General features: G+C 40.2%; 3 protein-coding genes and 1 long non-coding RNA gene across 14 annotated transcripts in view; all 4 read left to right on the plus strand.

Moving 5' to 3' along the window:
* The window catches only part of LOC103504926 (beta-parvin), a 14,355-nt gene extending 13,726 nt beyond the window's left edge, over nt 1-629 (plus strand). For all 6 annotated transcript variants that reach the window (XM_026820364.1, XM_026820363.1, XM_026820365.1 and 3 more), the window contains one exon: nt 466-629. In XM_026820364.1, coding sequence (XP_026676165.1) covers nt 466-494 — 29 coding nt within the window. In that variant the 3' untranslated portion in view covers nt 495-629. The remainder of the gene's footprint in view (nt 1-465) is intronic.
* A 2,734-nt stretch (nt 630-3,363) lies between these two features.
* LOC103504933 (cyclin-dependent kinase 6-like) lies at nt 3,364-17,774 on the plus strand. 3 transcript variants are annotated; one of them, XM_026820367.1, is made up of 9 exons: nt 3,364-3,392; nt 4,458-4,476; nt 4,714-4,791; nt 5,060-5,228; nt 5,542-5,683; nt 5,934-6,115; nt 6,537-6,683; nt 8,025-8,160; nt 9,140-9,546. In XM_026820367.1, exons 2-9 carry the CDS (start codon nt 4,458-4,460, stop codon nt 9,230-9,232), a joined length of 966 nt encoding a protein of 321 aa, XP_026676168.1. In that variant the 5' UTR covers nt 3,364-3,392; the 3' UTR covers nt 9,233-9,546. The 3 variants fall into 3 exon arrangements, with proteins under 3 accessions (XP_026676168.1, XP_026676171.1, XP_026676169.1); XM_026820370.1 differs by lacking the exons at nt 3,364-3,392; nt 8,025-8,160; nt 9,140-9,546 and adding exons at nt 8,474-8,609; nt 17,398-17,774 and having other exon boundaries at nt 4,439-4,476; XM_026820368.1 differs by lacking the exons at nt 3,364-3,392; nt 8,025-8,160 and adding an exon at nt 8,474-8,609 and having other exon boundaries at nt 4,440-4,476.
* Nucleotides 4,548-20,840, plus strand: LOC103504927 (probable rRNA-processing protein EBP2 homolog). Of its 4 annotated transcripts, XM_008469230.3 has the most exons (8): nt 4,548-4,569; nt 10,522-10,613; nt 12,718-12,774; nt 13,024-13,068; nt 13,788-13,895; nt 18,347-18,550; nt 19,327-19,571; nt 20,516-20,840. In XM_008469230.3, exons 2-8 carry the CDS (start codon nt 10,554-10,556, stop codon nt 20,766-20,768), a joined length of 972 nt encoding a protein of 323 aa, XP_008467452.1. In that variant the 5' UTR covers nt 4,548-4,569; nt 10,522-10,553; the 3' UTR covers nt 20,769-20,840. The 4 variants fall into 4 exon arrangements, with proteins under 4 accessions (XP_008467452.1, XP_017305396.1, XP_017305395.1 ...); XM_017449907.2 differs by lacking the exon at nt 4,548-4,569 and having other exon boundaries at nt 10,423-10,613; nt 12,718-12,770; nt 13,020-13,068; XM_017449906.2 differs by lacking the exons at nt 4,548-4,569; nt 10,522-10,613 and adding an exon at nt 10,657-10,868 and having other exon boundaries at nt 12,718-12,770; nt 13,020-13,068.
* Nucleotides 20,841-21,949: 1,109 nt separating this feature from the next.
* On the plus strand, nt 21,950-22,662 carry LOC113465662. The gene is made up of 2 exons (XR_003390293.1): nt 21,950-22,276; nt 22,440-22,662. It is a non-coding gene; the product is annotated as an uncharacterized LOC113465662 (long non-coding RNA).
* The last annotated feature ends 2,542 nt before the right edge of the window (nt 22,663-25,204 follow it).

Here is a 25,204-nt window from a genome sequence, read left to right on the forward strand (position 1 = left end):
AAAAAAAAAAAAGTCTTACCACAGATAAGGAAGTCGTTGTAACCAGAAAAACTTTGAAAAGTAAAAGTAACCCTGAATCCCTGATCCAACTCTTCTTTTACATATAAATATTTTCTAATCAAAAAATTGAAGTTGGTATAAGGACCCAAAGTTGAAGATGATTTCATTGCTATGGCTTGGAGTTTTAATAAATATTTTCCGAATATTTATTCCCAGTATGGGAACCTGGGTTAGTATCCACTTTGATGAATTCAACATACCAATATAGGTACATGGAAAAATAATAGAAAGTAAAAAAAACCTGAAGCACATGAAAACTGGTGCAAGTTTTCAACATCACCAAAGTTAGGGAAACTATCTCAGCTATCTAATTCTACTGGTTATTTTCTAATGCATTCAAGCCTTATTAGAAAAGTGTACCATTCATACAGCTATTTATATTAATTTTATTTCTCTTGTTTTCAGATTGTTCAAACTTTTTTCCTCAAAAATGACACTGGGATTAAACAGATTCGAGAAGAAATCAAAGTGCACAGACAAACTCAGTCAACCATTTCCATTGTAGATGAATTTGCAAAGCATGCTCGACTATCAAGGAAGATCTCAGCTCTCCAAGCTCAGCTGGAAAAGGAATGCAAGCTGAATGCTGAGTCATGTAACAAAATCAAGACAATGATAACTTCAATATTAAACTGCCTGTGGGTAAGGCCATAAAACACCATGACTCTATTACTCTAAATTCATTTCCTTTTTTTTTTTTTTTTTTTTTTTCAAGTTTCACAGTAACGTCAACCTCTATTAAATCAAGAGCCGCATCAGGTATAAAAGTTTAACGTTAATAGTTTTATAGTTCAGACTACAAGAACAGATGATCATTGTTGATAATCAATTCAATCATAATCTTAATTTAATAATAAATGATTTTATTCACCTGGTGCCTGTTGTCTACAAAACCATACCCTTCAGAAATAGAGATATGAGTCTTTGGATTAATATATTTAACCAGCACTAAAGACACAACAACAAGGGGCAGGATAAAATCAAATTTTCTTTGTATTTCAGGTACTCATTGTTGCTGTGGCATTTATGAATTCAACAGCACCTGTTGTGAGGATACCTCAGAAGTGGATGCTTCCACTATCTTACTTTGGATATGCCCCATGGTCCATTGGATTCACATCCTGGATGACCATGTCATATCTTTGCATTAAACATGTGCATTCTGCTCTTACTTCTTGAGAGATGATACAGACAACACGGTACTCCTAAAGGGATAGGGTTGTATTTTACATCAAATGCGGGATTTTACAAAATTCCTTTTATAAATAAAAAATAAAGCTAATATAGAAGGTACCTACTTTAGTTTTTTAGGTGGTGTAGTGGTCAAGGTGCTCACCTGGTAAACAGGAGGGCGTGGGTTCAATCCTAGCCAAGGTATGGAATTTTATCCTCAATATAATTTGAGAATTTGACCACAATAATAGTAGTAGCCTACTGCTGGAGTAAAGGGACTTTCCTCGGTGGTGTAGTGGTCAAGGTGCTCGCCTGGTAAACAGGAGGGTGTGGGTTCAATCCTAGCCAAGGTATGGAATTTTATCCTCAATATAATTAATTTGAGAATTTGACCACAATAATAGTAGTAGCCTACTGCTGGAGTAAAGGGACTTTTCAGTCCTATGTGAGCAGAGCAGTATAAATAAGCACTATTATTATTATTTACTTGCTGTATGAGCACATGACTGCTCTACATGACTCCAACTTTTTTTCAATGATTTTGCATTTAGTTTAAAAGTTGCGCGCTGCTTTGAGCTATCAGAATCACAATGTTTTTTTTTTTTTTTTTTTTTTTTTTTATTAAGTTTTTTAATTTCCCCAGAAAGATATACTATACCTATATGTTCCTAATATGTGAAGAGAGATAAATATAGGTAAATATTTTTTTTTATTATTAATTATTTTTTTTAAAGGTTTGACAGAGGGAACTGTAACTGCTATGGTCTTATCGTCCCGAAATCGAGAGAAGGAAGACAGGATAGGAGAAAGCCAGCCGTTCCAAGAACGAACATTATCCCATCAGGATAAAATCCGCCCCGGGCGGGAATCGAACCCGCGGCCTAGCGCTTACTAGGCTGGCGTAAATATTTTTAAATGTCTGTATTACACACATTTTTTAATTGATCCCCTTGAAATAGTAATACAGGGTAGTAGATCAGTGGCACAAAATAATTGTGTCCCAAAAGGTTTCACCAGTGCCAACAAGGCCTTTTTGGTGCAATAAATCGATGGGGGGGGGGGGGCTCCTAAGTTTTCGCAGGCGCAGACCAGGGATTATTGTGGTGATAAGTGGGGGGGGGGGGGGGGCTCCTAAGTTTTGCAGGGCCCATAAATGCTGGGAGCCTGATATGGGATATACACTAGTATAGTTTTTGTACCTAGACCTAGAGGCAAAAACTTAATTTTCAAGAGGCCCCTTTACCAAAATTTTGGTCGAAGTATCAAACTAGCGAAATTTCGACGTTTTAACAAGGTCAGAGGATTTTTTTCTACTCTGTACTCTCAGAGTAAGAATAACATCTGTACTGTACCGTTTCCGGAAATCTGGGTTTCCCGATGTGGGCCGGGCCGGGCTCGAGAAAAGTAGGAACTAAATTGCGCCTTCAAAAATTCCAAGATACTACCCCGACGTACACGCGGAAAGGGAAAGTCATTTGTGAGCGGGAATTTTTGAAACAGCTGTAAAAAAAAAAAAAAATAGTAAAACAGGTAAAAATGTCAAATTGGTAAAACTTTTTAAATTTTTTATTTAGGTATAATTAATTAATTTTATTTCATTTATCTGTTGTTTAATTATTTAATATATCATTGATCCTTGATTCGTTTGATTGAAAAAGATTTGACAATGGACAATAACGTTAGTTCAGAGTAAAACAACCATCACCTGTTGAATTCCTTTGTTTGTTGTGTACGGAGGTGTCTGATAGGTAAGATGCAAGGCAAGATACAATCATGGAGCTGTCATTCATTTGCTGAAAATGTGATAACAATATATTATGTAGATTAATTACAATAATATTGGAAAATTGTACAAAGGTAGGTAGTTAAATTGAAAGTCAAGGTAAACCTACACCCTTGAAAAATATGCCTGAAGACATGTGACGTGTTCCAATCCATTCAAGCCCAAAAAATGTTTTCAGCAAATAAAAAAAAAAAAACCTACCTGGTATCCATTAGGGACTTTTACAAGTAAAATTGGAACCTTCTTGTATGAGGACCATTTTATTTGTTGTCTCAGCTTGAGCTTCTTTACAATGACACCTATACTTCCCTTTCATATTATGCAGTTAATTAAGGACGGCAGCCATTATTCATTACCCCCCAGCCGGCTGAGATTTGTATGGGAGAATCCCGTCACCCTCTAGAGATGCACACCGTCCCCTAGGACACTGAGTCTACATAGAAAACTGAGCATGCATCATGAGAGACTCACAGAAATGGGTATCTCACTGAACAGGGATATTTATTTGTGTTCACCACAGCTTTATACTTCATGGTATCCAAGTCTTATAAATACCACACAATTTGGCAGAGCCTGCTCTTTAAACATAGATAGAAAATTACATTGTAGCGTGCATCGTGAGTGACTCACAGTGATTTTACGAAAAAATGAGTGTCTCCCTCTAGCAATGCACACCATCCCCAGGGAAATGTTGCTGTGCATCTCTAGAGATGCACACTGTTGTTAATGTGTTAAGTCATCTACAATTTGAGGGAACATCAGTATTGGTGGATTTTCTGAGATCACTGGCAACAATGTTGAACAATGGCCAGTGGTAATGGGGCACGGTTAGCCCTGTGGTAATGCTCTTGCTTGCATTGCAGAAGGTCCCGGGTTCGAATCCCACCAACAAAAATTTGTACTTGTTTTTTGATTGTAAATATTTCAACAGGTTACTTTCTGGTGTTCTTGTGTTAACCCAGCACCTAAATGGGAAGTATTGTGTCTCTTTGCCCATCTGATGAGATGCATACTACGGGATGGGCATGCTATGACACAGACCACATGCATCTAATGTAGCAGTTGTTTCATTGCTACGAAACAAAAACAGCAGTGAAAGACTCATCTTTTTTTTTTTTTTTTTTTTTTGTCTATGTAGAAATGTTTGCAAATCTTGAAGTGTGGAAATGAGCACTAGTTATCCCTGAATGCCCATGGCCTTTGGAAATTCCTGGTCCTAAAAGCCCATTATGTAAATGTGCATTTTGTAGTCACAAAAACCTGTCAATAGGTATTTTGAACAACCATTTTAACTTGTCCAAAATTTTGGACATTGGGCCTACTTATAAGCCTACAAAACCTAAATAGTCCTTGGGCCTTTAGAGTTTAGAGGATATACATCAATGGAAAGGGAAACATTCATTATAATTTGCCTTACTCATTTTTATCTCTTTGCCAACAGATGTATGAATATTCTGCAGATAGTTTCTTTTCAGTTTCTTGCAATTTTTCTGTGCTTAATTAATTAGTTAAAGACTTGTCTGAGGTGAAAAATTGGATTCTAGTCATTCCAAATTGACTCTCCCTTTCTCTTCTCTTTCTCTCTCCTTCCCTTTGGTCATTTTTTTCCCTCTCCCTCCCTTCCTTCTTTTTCCCTCTCTTTCTTTTAATTTTATATGGGTTTCCATGCTTTCATCTTCTGCCTCATCATTCTGCAGATACTATTCAAAGTTTGAACTTGGATAGTTTGGACTTGGGTGACAAGAAATATGATGAGCTTTGCCAGATTGGATGTGGTAAGTTTTGCTTTTACTTACTCTTATTGACTCTCCCTTTCTATTTCTCTTTTTCTGTTTCTCCTTCCCTTTGGTTATTGTTTTTCCCTCTCCCTCCCTTCCTTCTTTTTCCCTCTCTTTCTTTTAATTTTATATGGGTTTCCATGCTTTCATCTTCTGCCTCATCATCCTCCCTACAATAAAAAAAAAAGTTTGACTTCATTAGAGGTTTGATGTCACTGTCTAACTACCTAGGTACTCTCACAAAATTATTTGTCCAACTTTTCAGGTGCCTATGGAACAGTATTCAAAGCAAGAGATTTACAAAACAAAGGAAACTATGTGGCCATGAAAAAGCTGAGAGTGAAATTAAATGAAGATGGAATCCCCATGTCTACCCTGAGAGAAATATCTATTCTCAAACAACTGGACACATTTGAACATCCTAATATAGTCAGGTAGGTGGCACCTATTAAAATGAGATAATCTTTCCCATCCATCCATAAAATATAAATTAAATAAAAACATGGGAGGCAACTTAACTGCCCACAGTGTTTGTGTCTTGCCTTTTTGCTAGCTGCATTGTCAGTTGTCACAGATAGTCACCCTTCCAGACACCAACCATATGCATTATGCAATATCACCTAACTTAATTAATTTTTTATAAACTGTTGGATTTTTTTTTTTTTTTTTGCCAGGTTTTTTGATGTGATTCACCAGAACATTCTGTCAGATGAGCGTTACCTCACTGTGTATCTTATATTCTGCCAGGTTTTTTGATGTGATTCACCAGAACATTCTGTCAGATGAGCGTTACCTCACTGTGTATCTTATATTCGAACATGTGGATCAAGATCTTGGCTCTTACATGGAGAAGTGTCCACCCCCAGGACTCAGTGCTTCCAAAGTCAAAGTAAGTAGGAATCTCTGTAGGATAAAGTTTTACCCCAAGTGAGAATTGAACCTATGATTAAGCACTTACAAGGCAGTTTCACCTAATAGGCTGGGGCTTTACAGGCTTAAGTATTAAAAAAAATGTTTGTTTTTTTTCTTTTTAATGTTATTTGTTTGTTTGAGTTCAATTTTTTCCCTCCCTTGACAGATATACATAGTCCTCTGTATTGTTTATCAAATTACTAAAACCAAAATACCATTGATTTCAGGAGCTCACACGTCAAATGCTCAAGGGTGTTGATTTCCTCCACTCTCACCGCATCATTCATCGTGACTTGAAGCCTCAGAATCTGCTCATTACTCGGGCTGGAGGTCTCAAGATAGCTGACTTTGGATTGGCCAAAACCTTCGACTATGATATGATGCTCACGTCTGTTGTGGTCACCCTGTGGTAATTATTGCTTTCTACTTTCTATTACTACAGTATATTTTACTTTGTTTTATACACACAAAGGTACTTTTCTTTTTCTTTTTTCCTTCGAATTTTTTAGAACGTACATAGCTACCCATTTTACTGTCCTTTCTCTCCTGCTTCTTTTCTTCCCCCTTTTCTCTCTTCCTTTTCTCTTTATCTCTCCCAGTCCCATAAACCAAGCACATCTGTCCAACCTTGGAAGCCAGCAATTCCATTGTAGAAAAATATGGGTTTTGGGGACTCGCGCGCGTAGGAAAATGGCCTTAATGGTCAATGTCTCGACATTTGTAAACAACATTTTGTAAAAATCACACATGGCCCTGCTGCTTAGCGTGTAAATGAATATAGAAATATCGTTTTAAATTTCCAAGTTGATTTCTTTTCATTCCCTCAACAGGTACCGAGCACCTGAGATCCTGCTCAATCTGGGCTATGGTACTCCAGTGGACATTTGGTCTATCGGGTGTGTTATGGCTGAGATGTGGAGACTTGTCCCCCTATTCTGTGCCAGCACGGAGGTTGAACAACTCAAGTGTATATTCAGGTAAGCAGGTATAATAATATGTACTCCATTCTTGAGTGGAAGGTAGAAACTAGGAGAGGTTAACGCTGGAGGCGTTCTCTACCACCTAACCACAACGGTATAATAATATGTACTCCATTCTTGAGTGGAAGGTAGAAACTAGGAGAGGTTAACGCTGGAGGCGTTCTCTACCACCTAACCACAAGCTATTCTGTGCCAGCACGGAGGTTGAACAACTCAAGTGTATATTCAGGTAAGCAGGAATAATAACAGACTCTTGAGTGGATGCTAACCACTATTCGAGGTTAACGCTGGAGGCGTTCTCTACCACCTAACCCTCAGAGCTCCATTATTATGTGGTCAAATTCTTAAATATATGGGGATAAAATTCAATGCCTCGGCTGGGATCGAACCCACGCCCTCCTGTTTACCAGGCGAGCGTCTTGACCACTATGCTACCGAGGCAGATACGTGTGTCAGGAGGAATAGCTTTGTTTTCCTCCAGGAATAGTGAATGCTCCCAATTTTCCCAGTCTTTCCTACAGTAAGGAGAAAAATGAAGCTCGAGAGTGAGGGCCCGGGCCCCCTCGGCCCTGCCCTTCTACCAGCATGACAATTGAGAAAGAAAAATATGCATTTCGTCTGTTTTTTGTCTTTATATATGTTTATCTTCCCCAGAAAGATATACCTATACCTATATGTTCCTAATATGTGAAGAGAGATAAACATATAGGTAAATATTTTTTTTTATTATTATTATTTTTTTTAAAGGTTTGACAGAGGGAACTGTAACTGCTATGGTCTTATCGTCCCGAAATCGAGAGAAGGAAGACAGGATAGGAGAAAGCCAGCCGTTCTATGTGGTCAAATTCGCAAATAAACGAAGATAAAATTCCATGCTTCGGCTGGGATCGAACCCACGCCCTCCACCCTCCTGTTTACCAGGCGAGCGTCTTGACCACTACGCCATCGAGGCAGGTACGTGTGTCCGTAGGAATAGTGGATGCTTCTAATTTTCGTAGTCTGGCCTACAGTAAGGAGAAAAATGAAGCTCTAAAGCGGGGGCTCGGGACTCCTTGGCCCCGCCCTCCTATGTACAGCCCCTCTACCACCATGAAAATTGAGAAAGGAACATGTGCATTGTGCCTGTTTTTTTATGTTTGGTAGAGGGAACTGTAACTGCTAAGATCTTAAAAAGAAAGCTATCCGTTCAGAGAACGAACATTATCTGTTTAGGATAAAATCCGCCCCGGGCGGAAATCGAACCCACGGCCTAGTGCTTAAAAGGCGCTACCAACCAAGCTAACTAGGCTGGCTTTTTTTCTTCAGTAAGAACTAAAGTTCCATATTTTTTATTTTCAGGGTGATTGGTACTCCGAGTATGAATGAATGGCCAGAGAACATTTCTCTCATGTGGAGTTCATTTGAACAATATTCCAAGGTAGCATTCTCCGCCATATTCATGGATTGCTGCTCGAAAGCGAATAGTTTGCTTGAGGTAAGCCATTGTAGAACCTAGAGTAGGGGAAAGGTTTGTTGGACTTATAGTACGGGAGACCGGAGTTCGAGTTTCAGCAGCAACAAACATTTTAGAAAAATGCAACCTCCGTGGCCGATTGGGTATCACACTAGGCTTGCACGCCGAAGGTCCCGGATTCGTTTTCCGACGGGGTCTAAGTTTTTTCGCGCCTCGTGAGGGCAATCGCGAACCCACGGCCTAGCGCTTACAAGGCAGACGCGCTACCAACCAAGCTAACTAGGCTGGCTTTTGTTCTTCAGTAAGACCTAAAGTTCCATATTTTTATTTTCAGGGTTATTGGTACTCCGAGTATGAATGAATGGCCAGAGAACATTTCTCTCATGTGGAGTTCGTTTGAACAATATTCCAAGGTAGCATTCTCCGCCATATTCATGGATTGCTGCTCGAAAGCGAATAGTTTACTTGAGGTAAGCCATTGTAGAACCTAGAGTAGGGGTAGGGGAAAGGTTTGTTGGACTTGTTGTCCGGGAGACCGGAGTTCGAGTTTCAGCAGCAACAAACATTTTAGAAAAATGCAACCTCCGTGGCCGAGTGGGTATCACACTAGGCTTGCACGCCGAAGGTCCCGGATTCGTTTTCCGACGGGGTCTAAGTTTTTTCGCGCCTCGTGAGGGCAATCGAGTAGCTACTTTAATCGAGTAGCAACCAGTGGCGGTATAACCTTTGATCTTTGCGTGTGCGAAATATTTACGCAAAATTTCTCTAGTGGTTGGATTGAAGAGCACTCGTTAAAAAAAAAAAAATAATAATAACAATAAATAAAAATCCGGTTTAAACTAGTAAAATCTGCGAAAATATCGCTTTATCGCGTACACACCCCACGATCTATCGAAAGGCCAACCTTCAGACGCGCGTTTGAATACACCATTGCTCGTACCTTGAAGTTTGTATAAAGACCACGCTCCGCTCATTATATTGTCTGCTAATTGTGTTTCAGAGTATGCTGACATTCAATCCTGCTGACCGAATCAGCGCAGCTGATGCCCTTGAACATCCTTACTTCAAGGAGAAGGAAAATGAACCTCTGTAGTTCTCCTCGTCCTTTGACACTTTGAAGTTGCCTTATTCTCTCCGTTTACGTCCTTAGAATCCTCGGATATTTTGAAATTGTCTTGCTTTTTTGTGTTTGCGTTTTGACAAGGGCAGAAAGCCCCAGGACAGCATTCTAAAAGAAAACCTTAATAGAAAAGGTGCTCTATGGGAGAAATGCTGTAGGTATTCTTATAAGGGTTTTTCTCCCACGACTTTTTCTTGTAAAGTTTTTCTCCTCCGATAATGTTTCACATGAATGACACACGGTGCTCCACACAAGGTCCCATTTTGACCACAGTTAAAACGACTCCATTTACAGCAGTCGCATGGGGCTCCATAGCAAATAAAGTTTGAGAACCGCTGGTCTATTTTCACCTTCGAAATTTCCCCTCAGGTAAAGGTCGTTTCCGTTTTTTTTTTTTTCCCCTATAGTTTAGTACAGGCGTTATCATGCTAAAAGGGGTAGGGGATTGAGCTTCAGAAGAGGAGAAATTGCGAAAGTAAAATACGTCAAATACGGCCTTAGCTGACAGTTCTGACTGACTATGCTTCCTATTTTGACGAGCTTCAGAAGAGGAGAAATTGCGAAAGTAAAATACGTCAAATACGGCCTTAGCTGACAGTTCTGACTGACTATGCTTCCTATTTTGGGAAGACTACGCCTGTTTGGGCAGAATCTTTTGTAATTAGATTGTAAATAGACCTTCTGTATCTAATTTTGATCAAAATATGAAATTCAACCATTCCACTCCACTTTTTTTTTTACTCGCGTTTAAGTTTTATTTTAGGAATAAGTTCTTTGTTTTAAATAAATACTGCCATATATTCATGCACTTTTCTAAACGATTTTTTTCTCCAAGCCAGACGACTTGGTGTGTCCCACACCAAATTATTTTTTACCGCTAGATTTTAATTTTAACCTTTTGATGTCCTAATGGCAATCTGAAATCTGAGTTGAATCAGTTATGCCTGCTGGCACAGGATTTTTTTTTCCTCAAAATAACGTGGAAAAATTGAAAAAGGAAAGAAAAGTAGGTAGCGTGAAAAAAATCACGCTCACGAAAAAAGTCACCCTGAGGAAAAATCTGCTTCATTATTTCCTCAACATTCGCGTGCGAGTCCACTGAACATTAACCTCCTTGAAAATAAACAACAAAAACCACATGTGCGTCTTGGGAAAAAGGAAAATTTTCAAATTTGATTTTCACTTCTTTTCAGTTTCTTGCAATTTTTCTGTGCTTAATTAATTAGTTAAAGACCTGTCTGAGGTGAAAAATTGGATTCTAGTCATTCCATCATTGTAAATTTCCTTCTCCTAAATGAATTTGATTGAATCAGCAGACATGAGTGATGAAGACTATGATGATTCCGACAGAGAGGTAAGTGTGGGACTTTTCATGCCAGTGTACAAAAACCACATGTGCGTCTTGGGAAAAAGGAAAATTTTCAAATTTGATTTTCATTTCTTTTCAGTTTCTTGCAATTTTTCTGTGCTTAATTAATTAGTTAAAGACTTGTCTGAGGTGAAAAATTGGATTCTAGTCATTCCATCATTGTAAATTTCCTTCTCCTAAATGAATTTGATTGAATCAGCAGACATGAGTGATGAAGACTATGATGATTCCGACAGAGAGGTAAGTGTGGGACTTTCCATGGCAGTGGTGATAGCATGATCATTAATGTTAGGCAACTTTGTGTGCGATTGGTATCTGGATGGGTGTCGACTTGGACAACCATGTGCTTTAGGTTTTTCACTACCCCACTTGCATTACACAGTGGTGATAGCATGTTGAACTCACCAGTTCTTGATGAATCATTGAAGTTGAGCAATGTTGTGTGTGGTTTGTTAAGCAACTTTTTGTGCGATTGGTATCTGGATGGGTGTGGACTTGGACAATCATGTGCTTTAGGTTTTTCACCACCCGACTTGCATTACACAGTGGTGATAGCATGTTGAACTCACCAGTTCTTGATGAATCATTGAAGAGTTAAGCAACTTTGTGTGCGATTGGTATCTGGATGGGTGTGGACTTGGACAACCATGTGCTTTAGGTTTTTCACCACCCCACTTGCATTACACAGTGGTGATAGCATGTTGAACTCACCAGTTCTTGATGAATCATTGAAGTTGAGCAATGTTGTGTGTGGTTGGTATCTGGATGGGTGTCGACTTGGACAACCATGTGCTTTAGGTTTTTCAGTACCCGACTTGCATTACACAGTGGTGATAGCATGTTGAACTCACCAGTTCTTGATGAATCATTGAAGTTGAGCAACGTTGTATGTGGTTGGTATCTGGATGGGTCTTGATTTGGACACTCATGTGCTTTTTGCTTAACCCAGCCCCACTTGGGCTAGGTGACATTCATATGAGGAGATATTTATGGTACCCAGTGTTGCCAAATAAAAGGTAAAGTTTTTGCCACTAAAACCTTGGCAGTTTTACAGTGATTTCAAACCCCTTTCAGTTAACCAACAAAAACTCAGCAAATTAGATTTAGTTGTGGTCTCAGCAATAGTAGCTCTGCAGGTTTTCTCTACAACTATGTGAAAACGGGTACTTGGTCTGTAGTGTATCTCTTGGTAGCACTGTCAAACTTTTTTGACTTGGCATGGAGTGGAGAGACCACATTTTGTGTCCCTGGGGTTTGTTCTTTTTATATTATTCAAACAAAACCATTGAAGTCAAAGGGATTTACATATTTTTCATACAAATTTTCATTTGTTTCAGTTGCAAACTTGGACAACCATGTGCTTTAGGTTTTTCACCACCCGACTTGCATTACACAGTGGTGATAGCATGTTGAACTCACCAGTTCTTGATGAATCATTGAAGTTGAGCAACATTGTGTGTGGTTGGTATCTGGATGGGTCTCGATTTGGACACTCATGTGCTTTTTGCTTAACCCAGCCCCACTTGGGCTAGGTGACATCCATATGAGGAGACAGTTATGGTACCCAGTGTTGCCAAATAAAATGTAAAGTTTTTACCACTAAAACCTTGGCAGTTTTACAGTGATTTCAAACCCCTTTCAGTTACTTACCTTACCTTACCAATTGGCACTACAGCCCGGGGTGGGCCTTGGCCTCCTCAACAATTCGCCTCCACTCGCTTCGGTTCTTGACTTTCGTTCCATATCCTGTTGTCTTCATCACTTTTAAATCATGAACAACCTGGTCCATCCATCTCAGCCGTGGTCTTCCTTTCAAACCCCTTTCAGTTAACCAACAAAAATTCCAATTAGATTAAGTTGTGGTCCCGGCAATAATAGCTCTGCAGGTTTTCTCTACAACTACGTGAAAACGGCTACTTGGTCTGTAGTGTATATCTCTTGGTAGCACTGTCAAACTTTTTTGACTTGGCATGGAGTGGAGAGACCACATTTTGTGTCCCTGGGGCTTGTTCTTTTTATATTATTCAAACAAAACCATTGAAGTCAAAGGGATTTACATATTTTTCATACAAATTTTCATTTGTTTCAGTTGCAAGAGGCATTTACCAAGGGACTGTTGAAACCTGGCCTGAATATTCCATACGTGGTACCAGGAAGAAGCTGAGATCTTGATCTATCAAATGTGGGTCTCGAGCATTTTCCGCCACAGGTCTGTCGGACGGTCTCAGCGTGCGTGGCTGGCCTAATAGTTGTCCTCATGAGGAATTAGCGACCAATAGGCCAACAGTACGCGTTTTGTTCTAGTGGAAGCTGAACTTGGTTGATTTCCACGTAGAATACTGGACTGAGCATTTAAATTTAATTTCAGCTCAGGATTCTTACGGAAAACTCTGTGGTACCAGATGATTTTGAAGAACATAACAAAATTATCAATGATGAGGTAAGAAACTAAGAAAACTAATGATCAGACAGATTTCACGTCATAAGGCTGGCTGTTGATTCGAACTTTTAACATTAGTAGGTATCTACATATGCATCCAGGCACATTTGATAAATAGCTATGTACCAAAGTGAGTGAAGGCCTGATCCTTAGATTAGATTTCACGTCATAAGGCTGGCTGTTGATTCAAACTTTTAACATTAGTAGGTACCTACATATGCTTCCAGGCACATTTGATAAATATGTAGGTACCAAAGTGAGTGAAGGCCTGATCCTTGTTTGAAGTCAAGTTAGTCTATTTGGAGTTCTTATACATAACTGCAAAATGAAATATAACCTAAGTAGTTAGTGTGGATTTTGGATCTGGAGGTTTGTGGTTCAAGTCCAATTCAGGTCATAAAATATGTTGAGTTGGATTAAGGATTAAGTGAAGAACAACATTTGTGACAAAGTGACAAGTATTTAGGTGTGCTTAACAGTAAAGTCTGTTTGGAGTTCTTATACATAACTGCAAAATGAAATACAACCTAAGTAGTTAGTGTAGATTTTGGATCTGGAGGTTTGTGGTTCAAGTCCAATTCAAGTCCTAAAATATGTTGAGTTGGATTAAGGATTAAGTGGAGAACAACATTTGTGACAAAGTGACAAGTATTTAGGTGTGCTTAACAGTAAAGTCATACATGTAATTCTCTGTTTCTTTCCTTTTCTTATTTTTTCAGGAGGCACTGAAAGAAAAATACAAACAGATCTACCTGAAACTTCCCTGGATTGAAAGATTGGATATTGTTCATAAAGCAGCACCTATGGCACCAGAGCTTGCAGCAAAGGTAATTTTGTACTGAAAATTACCTAGTCTTGATTTGCTGTCTTTTTGAACAGAATGCAGAGATATAATAGCATAGGTAATGGTTCAGTATTACATTAAAAAAAAAACTCATAAAAGGGAGAACTACATACCTTCAATCACTTTATAAAGGGTGTCCCAATAAGAACACAAGATTTCATTGTTTAATAAAGCAAGGTTCTCCTTGGAAAAAAATAGACTAACCTATTAGATGATTTGAGAAGAAAACAGTCTGAAATTTTGTATGGAACAATAGTCAGACAAATAACCTCCTTGACTTTGATGGTACGTTCGTTCTCTTTTGACAAAATTTTCGATGACAAATTTGGAGAAATCAGGCTGTATCTTGTTGATGCAACGTTCAATTTCACCTTTTGATGCTTCAGTGGGTCTGGGTTTGTTAGTGTAAACATGTGACTTTAGATACCCTCACAGAAAGTAGTCTAGAGAAACAGACTTACCTATTAGATGATTTGAGAAGAAAACAGTCTGAAATTTTGTATGGAACAATAGTCACACAAATAACCTCGTATCTTGTTGATGCAACATTCAATTTCACCTTTTGATGCTTCAGTGGGTCTGGGTTTGTTAGTGTAAACATGTGACTTTAGATACCCTCACAGAAAGTAGTCTAGAGGGGTAAAATTACATTATCATCGAGGCCATTTCTTGACACCAAAGTGGAAAATGACACAATTATGGCTAGGAAAATGCTTGCACAAAAGTGATAATTTGTCGATTTTATTATGCTAACTTGTTGTTGGACCGTTTTAGACTCCATGATGACTAATTTTGATATGTTTACAATCTGTCTGTCAAAGATTGGGCAAAATAAAACAATGCATAAAAAAGTTATGACCCTTTCAAATCTTGCGTTCTTATTGGAACACCCTTTAGAAGGGAGAATAGTCCCCCTTATCCCCTTATAGTTATAGAAAGGAGGTGTTTTTTTTTTTTTTTTTTTTTTTTAGTAATAAAGAACCATTACCCTAACTTACCTTTTTTTGGGCTTCAAGAATGGTGGGAGAAATTTTTGTCAGTAATACTGAACCATTACCATAACTTACCTTTGTTGTGCTATGAAGAATGTAGGTAGCATATTAAGAAGGGTCCACACACGTGTTGGAATTGTCAGACAACAGTAGTTGTATTTTCTTTTTTGAATGTCCCCTCTTTTGAAGCTCATTTCCCCTCTTTTGGTGTGATCACATTGGCTGCCATGGGAGGCTATGTATTTTCAATGGTTGTCTGAAACAGCTGCTTCTGAATGAAATTTTGCTAAATTCCAACAATTAAAGAGCCTCTCTCATTTAAGGGACATGTATTCATACATGGAGAGCTCTCTACAACCTGTATCCTTGGCAAAGTTGGGCCTGTGGTAGGGTATACACCAAAGAATATGCTTTGGGAGCTAATGTTCTATGGCCAGGACCACAATTTGAGGTTAAACTTGGATTTAGTTGAATGTTGACAAATCAAGCTCAGTGTTCAGTTTCCCAAAGGGAAAATACACCTGAACTAACTCTTCCCTATTTCGGTTTTCTTTGTTCTAGTTGGCAGAACAGGAGGAAATGTTGGCGGCAGGTCGCACAACCAGTATTGTATTCAATGATTTCAAACGTGAGACCATGTTCACTCAGCAAGCCCAGGCCGCTGTCATAGAGGGAGTGGCTAGACTGAAACAGCTAGGCCTTGCTATCCGACGGCCTGATGATTATTACGCAGAGCCATAGAATAGAACCTAGAGTAGGAAAAAGGTAAAAGGTTGGACTTGTAGTCTGGGAGACTGGGGTTCGAGTTTCAGCAGAAACAAATATTTTAGAAAATTAGCAACCTCCGTGGCCGAGTGGGTATCACACTAGGCTTGTTCGCCGAAGGTCTCAGGTTCGATTCCGGCGGGGTCTTTTTCGTGCCTCGTGAGGGCAATTGAGTAGCTACTTTAATCAAGTAGCAACCAGAGGCGGTATAACCTTTGATCTTTGCGTGTATACTGTGTAGTGTGTACGCAATATTTTCGCAAAATGTCTCGAGTCAACTCTAGTAGTTAAATTGAAGAGTACACGTAAAAAAAAAAAAAAAATGGTTTGCCAAAGTGATGATTTGTCAATTTTATTATGCTAACTTGTTGTTGGACCGTTTTAGACTCCATGATGACTAATTTTGATATGTTTACAATCCATCTCTCAAAGATTGGGCAAAATAAAACAATGCATAAGAAAGTTATGACCCTTTCAAATATTGCGTTCTTATTGGGACACCCTTTAGAAGGGAGAATAGTCCCCTTATAGTTATAGAAACGAGATGGTTTTTTTTGTCAGTAATAAGTACTGAACCATTACCATAACTTACCTTTGTTTTGCTATGAAGAATGTAGGTAGCATATTAAGAGGGTCGTCAAAGATTGGGCAAAATAAAACAATGCATAAGAAAGTTATGACCCTTTCAAATATTGCATTCTTATTGGGACACCCTTTAGAAGGGAGAATAGTCCCCTTATAGTTATAGAAAGGAGATGTTTTTTTTTTTGTCAGTAATAAGTACTGAACCATTACCATAACTTACCTTTGTTTTGCTATGAAGAATGTAGGTAGCATATTAAGAGGGTCCACACACGTGTTAGAATTGTCAGACAACAGTAGTTGTATTTTCTTTTTTTGAATGTCCCCCCTTTTGAAGCTCATTTCCCCTCTTTTGGTGTGATCACATTGGCTGCCATGGGAGGCTATGTATTTTCAATCGTCTGAAACAGCTGCTTCTGAATGGAATTTTGCTAAATTCCAACAATTAAAGAGCCTCTCTCATTTAAGGGACATGTATTCATACATGGAGAGCTCTCTACAACCTGTTTCCTTCATTGGCTGCCATGGGAGGCTATGTATTTTCAATCGTTGTCTGAAACAGCTGCTTCTGAATGAAATTTTGCTAAATTCCAACAATTACTTAAAGAGCCTCTCTCATTTAAGGGACATGTATTCATACATGGAGAGCTCTCTACAACCTGTTTCCTTGGCAAAGTTGGGCCTGTGGGTATACACCAAAGAATATGCTTTGGGAGCTAATGTTCTATTGCCAGGACCACAATTTGAGGTTAAACTTGGATTTAGTTGAATGTTGACAAATCAAGCTCAGTGTTCAATTTCCCAAAGGGAAAATATACCTTAACTAACTCTTCCCTACTTCTGTTTTCTTTGTTCTAGCTGGCAGAACAGGAGGAAATGTTGGCGGCAGGTCGCACCACTAGTATTGTATTCAATGATTTCAAACGCGAGACCATGTTCACACAGCAAGCCCAGGCCGCTGTCATAGAGGGAGTGGCTAGACTGAAACAGCTAGGCCTTGCTATCCGACGGCCTGATGATTATTACGCAGTCGAAAGCCCAACCTTTAGACGCGCGTTTGAATACACCAATTACACGATTGCTCTTAGGTACCTTGAAAGTTTGTTTAAAGCCCACCCTCATTATATTCTGCTGATTGTGTTTCAGAGCATGCTGACGTTCAATCCTGCTGATCGGATCAGCGCAGCTGATGCCCTCGAACATCCTTACTTCAAGGAGAAGGAAAATGAACCTCTGTAGTTCGCTATCCTCCCGTTAAGTCCTTTGAAATTCCGAAAGTGCCTTTCTTCTTTTGTGTGTTTGTGTTTTGACAAGGGCAGAAAGCCCCAGGACAACATTCCAAAAGAAAAACTCCCGTTAAGTCATTTGAAATTTCGAAAGAGCCTATCTTTTTTTTGTGTGTGTGTTTGTGTTTTGACGAAGCCAGAAAGCTCCAGGACAGCAAAAGAAAACCGTCATAGAAACGGTGTTGTACTCTTTTATGGGACAAAATGCTGTATTTTTGTAAGGATTTTTCTCCCACGATTTTTCTTGTAAAGTTTTTCTCCTCCGATAATGTTTCACATGAATGACACAGGGTGCTCCACAAGGTCCCATTTTGACCACAGTTAAAACGACTCCATTTACAGCAGTCGCATGGGGCTCCATAGCAAATAAAGTTTGAGAACCGCTTCTTTTTGTGTTTGCGTTTTGACAAGGGCAGAAAGCCCCAGGACAGCATTCTAAAAGAAAACCTTCATAGAAAAGGTGCTCTATGGGAGAAATGCTGTAGGTATTCTTATAAGGGTTTTTCTCCCACGACTTTTTCTTGTAAAGTTTTTCTCCTCCGATAATGTTTCACATGAATGACACACAGTGCTCCACAAGGTCCCATTTTGACCACAGTTAAAACTACTCCATTTACAGCAGTCGCATGGGGCTCCATAGCAAATAAAGTTTGAGAACCGCTGGTCTATTTTCACCTTCGAAATTTCCCCCTCAGCTAAAGGTCGTTTCCGCTTTTTTTTCCTATAGTTTAGTACAGGCGTTATCATGCTAAAAGGGGTAGGGGAACGAGCTTCATAACTCTTCCCTACTTCTGTTTTCTTTGTTCTAGCTAGCAGAACAGGAGGAAATGTTGGCAGCAGGTCGCACAACCAGTATTGTATTCAATGATTTCAAACGTGAGACCATGTTCACACAGCAAGCCCAGGCTGCTGTCATAGAGGGAGTGGCTAGACTGAAACAGCTAGGCCTTGCTATCCGACGGCCTGATGATTATTACGCAGAGATGGTCAAGTCTGATGAACACATGCAACGGGTAAGTGTCTAGTTTGATTTAGTTTCCAATCTGGATGTTAACCACCCTAAAGTCCAGTTAGCTTGAGAGGTAGCACACCTGCCTTGTATGTGCTTTGTGGATTCAATTTCTGCCTTGGGCAAACTTTGTCCCGGACAGATAAGATTTCTTCTTGGAACTGGCGTCCTCCTGTCCTGTCCTCTATGATTTTCGGATGATAAGACCTCCTTTCTCACAGTTCCCTCTATCAAATTCATATAAAGAAGAAGAAGAAGAAAAAAAAACTTATCCCATGGGGTTGATGTTTCAAGTCTACTATTTTTCCCTGTTAACCCTTTCTTACTTTGTTTGATCAATCACTATGTTCTTGGAATTGGCTTCCTCCTGTCCTGTCCTCTATGATTTCCGGATGATGAGACCTCCTCTCTCCTTTGTTACAGTTCCCTCTATCAAATTCATATAAAGAAGAAAAAAAAAAAAAATAATCCCATGGGGTTGATGTTTCAAGTCTACTATTTTTCCCTGTTAACCCTTTCTTACTTTGTTTGATCAATCACTATAACAATGTTGTCTGTTCTTGGAACTGGCTTCCTCCTGTCCTGTCCTCTATGATTTTCGGATGATAAGACCTCCTCTCTCCTTTGTTACAGTTCCCTCTATCAAATTCATATAAAGAAGAAGAAAAAAAAAACTTATCCCATGGGGTTGATGTTTCAAGTCTACTATTTTTCCCTGTTAACCCTTTCTTACTTTGTTTGATCAATCACTATAACAATGTTGTCTCTCCACACCCACAGGTTCGCAAGTCCATCCTGAGGAAGCAGCGAGGTATTGAAATGGGCGAGAAGACCAAGAAGTTGCGCGAACAGAAGAAGATGGCTAAGCAAGTGCAGAAGGAAGCCGCCGTGCGCAAGATCGAAGAGAAGCGCAAGATGAACGAGGAAATACAGAAGTTCCGCAAGGGAATTCGCAAGGATTTGGACTTCCTTGAGCCCAGCAAGAAGAATGGCAACGCGAGCGCGTCCAAGAAACCTGTCAAATTGTGAGTATAAATATAAAGCCATATTTTAGTCATCATACGAAATTTATCTTTGGACTAGTTTGAACTGGCAGCGGGTGTGGTAGTGCCATTACATCCAAACTAGTCCAAAGAGAAATTGCGCACCTATATGACTAAAAAAAAAAGTTTGATGACTTGGCTTATCTCGCTAACGTTTCATCAAGGAGAGCGTGGGTTCAATCCCGGCTGAGGCATGGAACTTTCCTAATCATTTATTTGATAATTCGACCAGGTATTAATGTACTCCTAGCCTAGGTAACTTTTAGGGTAGCGCGTCTGCCTTGTAAGCGCTAGGTCGTGGGTTCGATTCCCGCCTGGAGCGGATTTTATCCCAGACAGATAGGGTTCGTTTTCGGGACCAAACTAGTCCAAAGAGAAATTGCGCACCTATGTATATGACTAAAAAAAAAGTTTGATGACTTGACTTATCTCGCTAACGTTTCATCAAGGAGAGCGTGGGTTCAATCCCGGCTGAGGCATGGAACTTTCCTAATTATTTATTTGATAATTCGACCAGGTATTAATGTACTCCTAGCCTAAGTAACTTTTAGGGTAGCGCTAGCGCGTCTGCCTTGTAAGCGCTAGGTCGTGGGTTCGATTCCCGCCTGGAGCGGATTTTATCCCAGACAGATAGGGTTCGTTTTCGGAACGGCTGGCTTTCTCATATCCTGTGATCCTTCTCTCCGCTTTCGGGACGATGAGACATAGGCCGTTGCAGTTCCCCCTATCAAACCTATTGAAAAAAAAGAAAAACAAACAAACAAACAAACAAACAAACAAACAGGCAGACGGACGGACAGACAGACAAACTAACTTCCATTTTCTTGACCTCTTTTGCTCGTGATTTTGAACCGTGATTATTAGCACTGTGTACACATTCTATGATTTCTAATAACATTCTGCTTCCTCCTCCTCCTCCTCCACAGAAACAAGAAACGGGAAGAGAAGAACAAGAAGTTCGGATTCGGTGGCAAGAAGCGAGGGAAGAAGAGGAACAACAATCTGGACGATTTCTCTTCCAAGGGGAAGAAAAAACCCGGCATGATTCCCGGCAAAATGAAGAAGAACATGAAAATCAAATCCAAAATGGCCACCAAAGGGAAAGCTGGTGCTGCTGGCAAGGGTGCAGCTAGACCGGGCAAGTCGAAACGAGTACAGATGAAGAATAAGAAGAGATGAGATGTTTGAATGTTTCTCACTTCTCAGGGTAAGGTAAGAAACTGTAAATTATATTCAAAGGCCAGGACCATAATTTGAGGTTAAACTTGGATGAAGCAATCTGATTGGCTGAAAGTTTTAAAATTAACCAATCAGATCTTAAACAGAGTTTAAAATCCGATTGTAGACGTGGCCATCAATTAAAATTCAATACCTCGGGGATTGAACCCACTCCCTCCTAATTATAAGGTGAACGTATTTTCCACTACACCAGCGAGGCAGTAAAGCTACATTTGCCTCACATTTTTAGTTGAAATTTTCTTCAATTACCTTCTCTGTTTCGGCTTCCTTATCACCTTCCTTCTTCTCTTCTTTTTCTTTCTCTTCCTTCTCCTCTGGGGGAGGTTTGGGCAGGTGAGCATTCAGGTCCAGATTATTACAGATGTCATCCCAGTCGGGGAAACACCTGGAATATAAAGAAAATTAAGAATCAGACTAGTGACTTCAGTAAACACTAACCGATATTAACACTAATGTACCATAACACCTCATGAGTCTTTTTATTTGATGGAAGTCATCTGATCAACTGCTTATGTAAAGGTTTTTAGTGAGCCTTGTAAGCGCTAGGCCGCGGGTTCGATTCCCGCCCGGGGCAGATATTATCCTGAACGTATAAGGTTCGTCTCGACACGGCTGGCTTTCTCCTATCCTGTCTTCCTTCTCTCTTCGATTTCGGGACGATAAGACCTTGGCAGTTACAGTTCCCTCTTCCTTTCTCTTCTTATTTAAACTTTGTTTTTTATTAAAAAAAAGCTTCCATTTCATTGGCCTCTATTCGTACTCCTTCCTTCTTTTCGTCGTGATTTTGATCCGTGATTATTAGCACGGTGTACACATTCTATGATTTCTAATAACGTTCTGCTTCTTCCTCCTCCACAGAAACAAGAAACGGGAAGAGAAGAACAAGAAGTTCGGATTCGGTGGCAAGAAGCGAGGGAAGAAGAGGAACAACAATTTGGATAATTTCTCTTCCAAGGGGAAGAAAAAACCCGGCATGATTCCCGGCAAAATGAAGAAGAACATGAAAATCAAATCCAAAATGGCCGCCAAAGGGAAAGCTGGTGCTGCTGGCAAGGGTGCAGCTAGACCGGGCAAGTCGAAACGAGTACAGATGAAGAATAAGAAGAGATGAGATGTTTGAATGTTTCTCACTTCTCAGGGTAAGGTAAGAAACTGTAAATTATATTCAATGGCCAGGACCATAATTTGAGGTTTAACTTGGATTAAGTTTAAATCTCGGATGAAGCAATCTGATTGGCTGAAAGTTTTAAAATTAACCAATCAGATCTTAAACAGAGTTTAAAATCCGATTGTAGACGTGGCCATAAGTGGCCCTTGGCCATTTCTGTGGGATCACAAACATAACATTACTAGGTGCCTCCTGTGATATGCAATTATGCATCCTTGATTCTTATCATTTGGCTATCCTGGTTTGGAGGGTAGCTCGTCTTACGTCTTTGAAGCGCTAGGTCGCGGGTTCGCTTTCCGCCTGGCCATAAGTGGCTCTTGGCCATTTCTGTGGGATCACAAACATAACATTACTAGGTGCCTCCTGTGATATGCGTCCTTGATTCTTATCATTTGGCTATCCTGGTTTGGAGGGTAGCTCGTCTTACGTCTTTGAAGCGCTAGGTCGCGGGTTCGCTTTCCGCTGTTCTGGCCAGAGTGAACTGAATCCTAAACAGACAAGGTTCATTCTTGGAACGGAATACCCGTTTCTGAGAAGAGTCGACTCAGTGTCCTAACGAGTCTGATAATGCCTTCAACTCCAAGATTGAAGAATTCAGTACTTCAGTACTTACCTGCCTCGGTGGTGTTGTGGTCAACCTGCCTCGGTGGTGTAGTGGTCAAGGCGCTCGCCTGGTAAACAGGAGGGCGTGGGTTCAATCCCAGCCGAGGTATGGAATACCTACCTCGGTGGTGTAGTGGTCAAGGCGCTACCTACCTCGGTGGTGTAGTGGTCAAGGCGCTACCTACCTCGGTGGTGTAGTGGTCAAGGCGCTACCTACCTCGGTGGTGTAGTGGTCAAGGCGCTACCTACCTCGGTGGTGTAGTGGTCAAGGCGCTACCTACCTCGGTCGGGTATGCGAGCCTAACCAGTCTAATATGAAATGCCGAGGTACGAATACGAAGGTTGCTTTTTTTATTATTATTTTTGTGTAGATATTTGAAAGGCCTCCAGCTAAGGTCCCAATTGGGCTTCATGTCACCTTACCTCTTTTGCTGGAATTTATACCAAGCCCCAATGCCCGCCACATACGTTCAGACCGTCTCGTCTGAACGTATGTGGCCGAAGAAGCTGAGATCTAGGTCTATCAGACGTGGGTCTCGAGCATTTTCCGCCACAGGTCTGTCGGATGGTCTCAGCGTGCGTGGCTGGCCTAATTAAGTTGTCCTCATAAGGAATTAGCAACCAATAGGCCAACAGTACGCGTTTTGTTCTTGTGGAAGCTGAACTTGGTTGATTTCCACGTAGAATACTGGACTGAGCATTTAAATTTAATTTCAGCTCAGGATTCTTACGGAAAACTCAGTTTTGATTCCATAAGAAAATTCCCTCCCTTACTGAATTCAGAATTGCTCTTGAGTTGACATTTGGTTTTGGATACAAATTATAATGAGTGGATGTGATTCATACTGTCTTAACCCTGTTTTATTAGCAAGGGGAATCTCCTCCCTGTTCAAAGACTTCAAAGTCCCCCAGCCAGACTTGGTAAGTACTTACAACAAATAAGAGAAAGTAAGAAAAAACTAGTATAGCTCGCTATACTGTGGTAATAGAAAGTAAAAAAACTCACCTGTTCTTGATGCGGTTGATGTGAGCGACCAAGTTGGAGTGCGTGGTCTCCAGGTAGTCCCGCAGCGGGAACTCCACATCCTTGTCAATGCAGTAGATCTGAGCAATGTGGGCAAACGCCACCACATCCAGAGTGGTTGGCTCCTCGCCGAAGAAGAAAGCCTTGTCACCCAGCATGTCAGCGAGAACTTTCAGATCGTTCTTTCCAAACTCTTCAATCTCCTCGGGCTTGTGCACACCAATCCCCTGGGCCTTGACTTTCTTTGTGCCCTGGGTAAAAAGAAGACATTAAAGTATTAGTATTATGTACTTCCATTTATCCTATCAGTGGTTCTTAATCTGTGAGGTCGGGTTTTACCAACCTACTTTTTAGCACCTAACAGCCCTGTTAAGCCTATAAATCAAATGGAACTTAACAGGCGTTAGCTTAACAGGCCTTCGAAGGGCTGAAAAAATATTGGTAAAATCCACCCTCAAGGTGTTCCCAATAACGTTAATGTCAAGTCGTTAAGTGACAGTGAAACAGAGAATTCAACCTTGACCAAACCCAAGACACCCTCCTGCAAACTTTCTTGAAAAGAGACAACCCTCTATTTTAAAATGTGCTCGGGGCCACACTTAAGTTAAACCAAGAGGATTAACAATCTGTTTCCCTAATCTTAATTTAAAGATTCAGATCAATGACTTGGTCCACTTATTTGACTCGGATCTTCATTTCAGCTAGTACCACTTTAATATCAATTTGCAACATATCAAAGTGTGGTGGCCAACTGGCCATGGGCATTGATAATTTCAGCGAGTCACTCACCTTGCGGACATAGTTGAACTTGAAGAAGAAGTGTGGTGGCCAACTGGCCATGGGCATTGATAATTTCAGCGAGTCACTCACCTTGCGGACATAGTTGAACTTGAAGAAGAAGTTGAGAAGACCGTTGGGTATCCTGGTGCCCAGAGCATGCTGCAGGTTGACCTTGTAGCCCTTGATCACGTTGTCTGGGTACTTTGTTCTCCAGGACATGACAACCCTGTTAACAACAAAATCACTTAGGTTTTTTTCCCCAACTTCTAGGTACCCAATAACAGCTTTCCTACTGGGGCAGCTGATAAGGCTATGAAATCCACAAGGAATACCCAATGGAGACTGAGTACCATGTGTTTGAACTTTGAAACCACGATTCATGGAATGCATTCCTATTTACAAAGGAAAAACTTCATACGTAAAAAAAAAAAAAAAAAAAAAAAAAAAAAAAAAAAAAAAGGGTTCGCTTCCCGCTGTTCTGACCATAGTCAACTGTATCCTAAACAGACGAGGTTCATTCTTGGAACGGAATACCCTTTTCTGAGAAGAGTCGACTCAGTGTCCTAACGAGTCTGATAGTGCCTTCAACTCCAAGTACTGGATTGAAGAATTCAGTACTTCGGGTATGCGAGCCTAACCATAAACCAGTCTAATATGAAATGCCGAGGTACGAATACGAAGGTTGCTTTTTTATTATTATTTTTGTGTAGATATTTGAAAGGCCTCCAGCTAAGGTCCCAATTGGGCTTCATGTCTCCTTACCTCTTTTGCTGGAATTTATCCCAACCCCCAATGCCCGCC

This window comes from Diaphorina citri, unplaced genomic scaffold (assembly GCF_000475195.1).
Source record: "Diaphorina citri unplaced genomic scaffold, Diaci psyllid genome assembly version 1.1 scaffold141, whole genome shotgun sequence".
Lineage (NCBI taxonomy): Eukaryota > Metazoa > Arthropoda > Insecta > Hemiptera > Psyllidae > Diaphorina > Diaphorina citri.

Coding starts and splice junctions, on each gene's coding strand:
- LOC103504933 (XM_026820367.1), top strand. Junction 5,684..5,933: donor TCAGTGCTTCCAAAGTCAAA/GTAAGTAGGAAT, acceptor CATTGATTTCAG/GAGCTCACACGTCAAATGCT. Junction 6,116..6,536: donor TCTGTTGTGGTCACCCTGTG/GTAATTATTGCT, acceptor TTCCCTCAACAG/GTACCGAGCACCTGAGATCC.
- LOC103504927 (XM_008469230.3), top strand. CDS start 10,554: ATGAATTTGATTGAATCAGCAGACATGAGTGATGAAGACTATGATGAT. Junction 13,069..13,787: donor ACAAAATTATCAATGATGAG/GTAAGAAACTAA, acceptor TTATTTTTTCAG/GAGGCACTGAAAGAAAAATA. Junction 13,896..18,346: donor CACCAGAGCTTGCAGCAAAG/GTAATTTTGTAC, acceptor TCTTTGTTCTAG/CTAGCAGAACAGGAGGAAAT.